At 40.4% G+C, this 7,876-nt stretch overlaps 1 protein-coding gene across 3 annotated transcripts; it reads left to right on the plus strand.

Moving 5' to 3' along the window:
- Positions 1–2,436: 2,436 nt before the first annotated feature.
- LOC115828463 (flavin-containing monooxygenase FMO GS-OX4) lies at positions 2,437–7,608 on the plus strand. Of its 3 annotated transcripts, XM_030792455.1 has the most exons (9): positions 2,437–2,585; positions 2,763–3,007; positions 3,183–3,321; positions 3,829–3,968; positions 4,272–4,324; positions 4,431–4,555; positions 4,719–5,036; positions 5,145–5,319; positions 7,397–7,608. In XM_030792455.1, the coding sequence occupies exons 2-9, from the start codon at positions 2,793–2,795 to the stop codon at positions 7,516–7,518; spliced, it is 1,287 nt and encodes a 428-aa protein (XP_030648315.1). In that variant the 5' UTR covers positions 2,437–2,585; positions 2,763–2,792; the 3' UTR covers positions 7,519–7,608. The 3 variants fall into 3 exon arrangements, with proteins under 3 accessions (XP_030648315.1, XP_030648313.1, XP_030648314.1); XM_030792453.1 differs by lacking the exon at positions 7,397–7,608 and having other exon boundaries at positions 5,145–5,556; XM_030792454.1 differs by lacking the exon at positions 7,397–7,608 and having other exon boundaries at positions 2,767–3,007; positions 5,145–5,556.
- The last annotated feature ends 268 nt before the right edge of the window (positions 7,609–7,876 follow it).

Raw genomic sequence — 7,876 nt, forward strand, 5'->3', positions numbered from 1 at the left:
CATATGTTCACATAATATGAGCACATAAGTCACTTTAATGCCTGAAATGGTTTGAACGTGAAAGTCAAACGTAATAATTTAGCTATGTAGAAGACTCTTGTGATTCCTTATTCACCAGTGACCAATCAGTCACATCCCCACAATGAACTCCTCATGCCCTTCCATTCCATCGGAGAAATGCCATTCCTCACTGCTGTCCATTAAGAGCATTTGGTATTTCACACGTCCTCATTTAGGGCTTGAGCAAACAAGCAGGTTTTATGGGTGAGCCCGATTGCCAGTCTGCCAACAACTATATGATGCAACAATATGATGTAGCAATATTTCCTCTCCTCTCTTGTTAAGGTTGTGCTGACATGCTGCCCAATTTTGAAGCGAGGTTTGTGATTAGTCTTAAGTGTGGCTAAAGTTCAGCCAAGAAGCAATCTCTTAATGAAAAATCTCTCTCTCTCTCTCTCTCTCTCTCTCTGTCTCACACACACACACACACACACACTCTTCATCTGAGGCTGAGTACAGGCTGAGTACGAGTTAAGAGTAAGGCTGAATATAGTCACACCCCATCACAGTAGGTCTAATGATGAGCCATACAGTCCTAATACTGACCTGCTTACTCCCAGCACTGCTAGTCTGGGTCTGCTGGAACTCCGTATAGTGTCTGTTGCCTCAGTGTAATGGAACTTTCTAGTTCTTTGCCAAGTTGAATATCACAGTATTACTTGGATGTGTTTTCCAGTCTTATTGTTGTCGTGGTGGCAGCCTATAGACTCTGGAGAGCAAAAAAAAAAAAAAAGAAACTTGGGTTCCTTGTTGCTGGGGTGACATAGCAAGAATGGAAGATTTCAGTGCAGCTGTTCATAATGCTGTGAGACCTGTAGAAACCTTTTCAGCATCCATCAGGACACTTCTGTTGAACGTTCAGTATGCCATCATATGTTTGCGTCCATGCTATACCGCTTCCATAATCAAGAAATGTTAAAGCAGAAGAAAGCCACAGTTTATGTAAGACCCATGCGAAAATGTCTCTAACAAATTCGTCTAAAATGTCGCGTCGGTATTATTTTAACACAGGTGATAGTTGTCAAGAATCTGACGCTGACTGTCACTCATTTTGCTCGCTACTGTTTATTTTACTTTTTAACTCTTTTGATTGTTATTGAACTGGAAAAGCAATAAGAAGTTGATTGAATCTGACCAGTAACAGCCCCGAGGTGAATATTCATACCTGTTTTCATTTCATACTCCAGTCTAGCGCTGATTTGGGCGTATGTTTACAGGACTCTATCTTTTAGCTGTTACGCATTTTCATGAAATGGACTATCAACCAATAAGTGCTTGAGATGAAATCTTCAAGGAAACATTTCTGACTTCCAGACAAGATGAACTCAGCTCTGAGGTCAACACAGATTCCTCTGCCAAGATTTGCTCACGCTCCGTGTTTAAAAAAAAAAAAAAAACTAAAAAAAAAAAATAAGAGAGTGAATGGAGGACCTCTGTAGCAACAGCACGTCTGGGTTTCCTGTCTGCTCTTGGTTTCACCATTCTACAGAAATATCTGTCAAGAGATGATTCTGTTAAAGACCGTCCTCCAATTGTGTGACATCACAGAGACAAAATCGGTGTACTTTCACACACTGTCATAACCATGACTCACCTCTCATAAGTAATGCATTACTTTTTGCTTTGACAGCCACAGCTCAGTGAGTGTAGAAAATGTTTGACTTGACTTACCACTGTCATCACTGTAGTGAAACATGAATTATTGTACTGGGGTAAGATTCTTACAGACAGTTTGGTTTGACAGCATAGGCCGTGTACTCATGGATGAACTTGATTTATGATCACAGCCTTAACGTGAGAGGAGAGGTGATACTGTGAAAGGTGGAGATCCTGCTTGAAGTGACAATATATTGTTACAGTTTTCGTAAAACTTCATTTGATTATTTTTGTTCTCAGAAAAGCGTTGCTTCGATAGCTTACACGTGAAACGCGTCAGCTACATAGTTCACTTCTCCGTTTGCTTCAAAGTTTCAGCTGAGGGAAGGACAGAAAGCACATCCAATTTCCCTTTGGATCACGCTTTCATTGCAATGCATAGTGCTTATAAGAAAAGTAAACACCACGAAACAGTACGAGGAAGCCACTTGAAAGTGAAAACAGTTTGTTTGAGTTCCCATTCAAAACTGTTTGTAATACGCCAAGCTTGGTGCATGGGCGGGTCGAGGAAATATTTGCTCTTACGTGATGCAGTCAAATCTGTTTTGACTTCTACTTAAAAGCATGAAAACAGCTTGCGCAGGTCTAAGGACGATGCTTGTTTCACTGACCTCGGATCAAAGTTCATGTGACGAAAGTTCATGTGACGAAAGTTAAACATGGGAATGTTTAACAAACGTAGCTGGTCATACATACAAATGTTGTCTTTTGTAACAATGATTTAATTCAATATGGCGGTGGTTACTGTTAGATACAGTCAGTAAACTACTGCGCTTCGCCTTTATGGACATATTCACAACAGATAACTTACTTGCACTGGAGGGTTTTCGAAAAATTTCTTGAGGCTTATTTACGTGACCAACGTCTCTGTAAGTTTTTACAAACTTGCCCTAGGGTGCTCACAAAATGTGTCCTTGTGACTTTCGGTAATTAATCGTATATAGCCTATTTGTTATGTTGTTGATATATTCATGATTGTCTGAGAACTTAAACCATCTTTGTGCCTCAGCCAGTTTCTGTTATTCACGCTGTTTGTCGTGTGTTAGTCAGCTCCATGTCCGCTGTCACCTCGAGGCATGTCTCAAAGTGGGAAGCTTCGCGTGGCAGTTATCGGGGCTGGGGCTGCAGGGCTTTGTGTGGCTCGACACATTTTGGCCCGTCCACTGACTTTTGTGCCACCCGTGGTTTATGAGCTGACCGACCACGTGGGTGGCACCTGGTTCTACGAAGAGCGTGTGGGCACCGACGACAATGGGTATCCAATTCACAGCAGCATGTACCGAGATCTCAGGTAGCATACTTAAGTAGGAGCGAAAGTACCTTCGCTAAAACGTTCCTAAATCCGCAGCTTACCTTGATGCTATAAAGTACGCCTACATTATTCCTTGTCGATATAACATGTTAATCAGGTACATATATTGTACTGTTTAGGATGTCTGTTCCAACCTCTAAATTTCCGTCCTCAGGACGAATCTTCCAAAGGAGGTTATGATGTTCCCTGATTTTCCATTTGACCCCAAATTGCCTTCCTTCCTGCACCATCAGGATGTGTTGCATTATTTGGAGAATTACTGCAATAGTCATGCAATTACTCCACACATAAAGGTACCCAAAAGCCAAAACACCTCTCTTATGTGCTTCATCCTCAATATTAGCCTATATCGTGTCACATTTTTGCTAAAATTTGACTAATGGGCTTGTATATATGACTGTTACTGTGTATATATTAATGAAAATAATCTGAAATACTGCATTCGTCCTTGATTTAAACAAGTATGACAATGTTAGACTTACAGATCACCATATTGCATACTGAGGGCTTTAAAACATATTTGATAGTCTCTAAAGTGCAAATTCTCAAGTTCTTAGGCTTTTAGAAAGGTAACTTGATTGGAACTTAATTTCATCTGTCAAAAATAAGAAATGAAAAGTGCTTTTATGTTGTTATCACCCATCATGTATAGTAAAAAAAAATATCACTTGTCACCCCGAATCGAATATCCTCTAAAGGGTCTGTAGAACAGCCTTAAAAATTGCTCCTGTATTAGTGGGTAATTTTGCCGCTTTGGAAGCTAAAGTAGTGCTTACGAGGGACCACTCTGTCCCTGGCAGTTCAGCACAGTGGTGGAAGAGGTGAAGCCCATCACCATGGAGACAGAAAGGGAGGGAGCTTTGATGTGGGAGGTAATTTCATGTGGCAAATGTGGAGGACAAAGCACAGAGATGTTTGACTCTGTCTTCGTCTGCAGCGGGTAAGGAATACCACCAAATGAGAATTATCAGAGTAAAACGCAAACGCTGACGTTAGTCTCAGACACATTTCTGTAATGGTGATACAGCTGAAATACAGTTCACTTCACAGGCATAAAATATTAAACATTTTAAAAAAATGTTCAGATAGATATAGACAATTCGAAATGGTATACAGAGGTGTGTTGGAAACATTAAGGATTTTGCTCTCCTGTCGTATTTGAAAAGGAGAGATTAATGAAGATGCCATAACAGTAGTCCGGTAGTGTCATAACAGTCATCTCAGTGTTCCTCCCTTTTTTCAGTCATTACTCTGACCCTCATGTGCCCTCCATTCCGGGGCTGGAGCATTTCAAAGGTAATCTGACTCTTCACCGTGTTCAGTGTCATAATCTTTGAAGCTTCAGAGCACACACACAGTATTAACCTTCTGGCCCCCACCCCCACCCCCCACCCTGTTCCAGGAACAGTGATGCACAGTCACTCCTACCGCTATCCAGAACCGTTTTCTGGCCAGTCCATTGTGGTGCTGGGAGCAGGAGCATCTGGGGTTGATATATCAATTGAACTAGCTCAAGCTAATGCCCAAGTATGTACTTTAATGAGGAGAAACAAGGCAAATTATATGTCAGAATGTCCTAGCATGTACTCGGGGCTATGTCCTAATTTACTGTATTATTGGCTTTTTAATTTGTTTTTTTTTTGTTTGTTTGTTTGTTTGTCATTCCCGTGGCTTTTCCTTTCAACCCTAGGTCATTCTCAGCCATAATAAGCCAGCTTTGCCTTTCTCCCTGCCCGCTGGTGTCCGACAGGCAGCCCCTGTAGTGAGAGTGTTAGAAGATGGTTCATTTGAGTTCCAGGATGGTTCCCTCGCACACGCCCAAGTCCTCATGCTCTGTACAGGATACAATTTCACCTTCCCGTTTCTTCACTCAACACAGCTTGGCTTACAGGTCCAGGAGCACCTGATAACACCTCTTTACAAGTTCTTGGTACCACCTGCCTATCCGTCTCTCTTTTTTGTGGGTATTTGCAAGGTCATTTGCCCTTTTGTACACTTCAACTGTCAGGTAAAGCGTCATATTTATCTGGTCTTATTTCGTAGTGTGTTTTGAGTTGTCCTCGAATAATGTTTGTGTAATAATATCTCTCTTTCTCCCACCTCACTTCATCTTCAGGTACAGTTTGCTCTGGCGATTCTTGACGGGACCGTAAAGTTGCCGTCTCGGGAGGAAATGGAAAAAGAGGTCCGGAGAGAAATGCAGGAGAAGGCAGAGAGAGGCGTGCAAACAAAGCACCTCTTAAAAATGGATTCTGAACAGTGGGATTACTACAAGATGTTAGCCCGCACGGGTGAGTTTTCACCACCGCCACCTGTAATCCAGAGCCTCTATGACGAAGTAGGCAGACAGAGACGGAAAGATCCACGAACCTACAGGCACCTGAATTACAGCCTACTTAGCGACACACGGTGGACACTGCTGGAAGCACAGCCGTTAAGAGCTGATGAAGTTTAGTTAAGCTCAATCAGTAACATTTACACCCTTGCACATAACAGTGAATGATTTTCAAATTACTCAATTCTCATGCTTTTTTTTTGGGGGGGGGGGGGGGGGGGGGGGCTTAGTTTTAACATTCCATTATGGATAGAGCCGAATCAGTTATATCATTTTATCATCCTTGTGGCTTCATCAATAGAGGATGAAATAATCTCCTGTATAATTTCACACATATTAGTGAAAGGCCTCTAACAATTTTGCAATCGGTTAGTGAGCTCCATTTGTTATAAATGTCTTTGTAATTTAATTTGACAAAGTTCAGCTTTAGGTTTCCATGTGAAAAAAAAAACAAAAAATTGGGAGAGAGTCAGTTCAAGGAGTTTTTGGAGTGAATATAATACAAAGTGATCCATGTTTATTCTTTGCTTTGAAAATACACAACTTAATTTGTAATACATAAATGTAAGCAACATGGTTAATTCAATTCAGTAAGTAATTAAATATAATTGTGAAAAATAATTCAATTTAAACCTTACTTTATTTCTCTCTCACTGTCTATTTCTGTCCCCAATGTTTTTTGTTTTTGTTGTTGTTGTTGGTTTTGTTGTTGTGGGCCTATGTATTTTTCCAACTTGTGTTATTCTCAGGGAAATAAAGTGCTGTTTGATTTGTTTAGCACTTATTTGAGATTGCTGACTCGTTACATAGAGATTTAAAAAGTAATTAAGCATGGAATAAAGTTGTCACGACATTTTTATGGTGATACATTTTGGTAATTATGATCAGTTTCTATAAACCCAGTAATCACTCTCTTTTAGGAGAAATCACTTTGGGATGTCAAGCAAATAAATTCTGTTAAATACGTACATTTTCATCACTCTTAGAAAGTCGTATATTACCGAGTAAAATACCTGAGTCAGTCGAACGCCCCATTCTTATGTAAGCATGTACGTCTTGGATTTCAGTTTTGTTTTTGCTTCTTTTTTTAAAATTGCATCATCGGTTTCATGTGAAGCATCAACTGCGCTACTCATTCCAGCGCTTTCCCATCTGCTTGGAGTCGTCATCTCCGAACATTGTGAAATTGGATACCTAATTCTTAACCCCTACAGCAGTCTCGCTCTCTCTCTCTCCCAGTTGTTCTAAAAGTTATATAAACACATCCGCTAAATTCTGAGATCTAATTTGCATGCGTATTTCATGTATAGCTCAAAAGTCGTGGTGAGGGCAATTATCGCTGACTTACGATAAGGTTTAAAACAACGGTTTAAAAAAAACTGTGCGAAGAAAAGGAAGACTTTTGAGGGCGGGAGGAAAGGAAAGCAGAAGGGGTGTTTCCTCGCAACAGAGGGAGGATTAGTAAGAAATGAGTTAGATTTGTAAAGAAACAAGATAATTTCCTAGTAGCTTGTTATCAAAAAGCGTTCTGACGGAGGTGGTTTGGTGAGACAGTCGCGATGACAAGTTTCGTGTGTCGTTGAGAAGAGGTAAGGAACTTCTTGTCACTCGCCTACTCATGAACAAACAGGCAGACAACAACTCACCCTTTAGCCTACATAACTTCGTCACTTTGAGATAGTTGTTTGTTTATTGTGGGGTTACTTATATTCGCATTTTCTCCTATGGTTTTCTGCTTTGCTCCTACGAGTGAAACACTTTTATCAGAAACGTAACTTCTACACAGGGTTTAACATCGACGTGTATTTGTGCATGGTCATGTTTGCAATGTAATTAAAGCAGACTTTTTCTGCCAAAAAAACTTGAAGTCCCTCAATAATAATGGAATGAATACAATCTCATCAATAACAGTCACTTGTGTATTACTTCACTTTAACTGTTCCAGTTAAATTTCAAACTTCAAACGTGACTTAAAAAATGCTCCTACTGCTTTATACTATGAATACATATGTCCCTCATTTCCTCTGGCTCAGTATCACACTCTGACGGATGGAAGGAGAAGAGGACAATAAGAAGCAGGAAGAGAAAAGTAGTGTTGGTTCCCCACTCTCCGGTCAGGAGGTGGAAGCAGAAACTCAGGAATGGACCTCAATAGATGACCAAGACTTACCCATCATGCATTGGGAGGCTCTGAATTTGCGAATAGCTGAACTTGAAAAACAAGAAGAGGAGAGGAGGAAGAAGGCAAAGGTTAGAGTGTAGACCATCTTTTAGTGGTGTGAAGCGTATAGCTTTTTGTCAACAGTTCAGTCAAGTCCATACACATTTTAGCTTAAGACACTAAGGATGACAAAATAATCTACCCGTACCACGGAATTCTTGTAAAGACGACACCTTCTGAAAGACATCTAAAACTTTAAATGTTAGATTTTTTTCCCCTTTGATCCCGTCTGACACTCTCTCATGTGTTTATCTGAACAGGACAAATCACTAGGGGGATGGATAGATTTTAA

The sequence above is a fragment of the Chanos chanos genome, chromosome 15 (assembly GCF_902362185.1).
Source record: "Chanos chanos chromosome 15, fChaCha1.1, whole genome shotgun sequence".
NCBI lineage: Eukaryota > Metazoa > Chordata > Actinopteri > Gonorynchiformes > Chanidae > Chanos > Chanos chanos.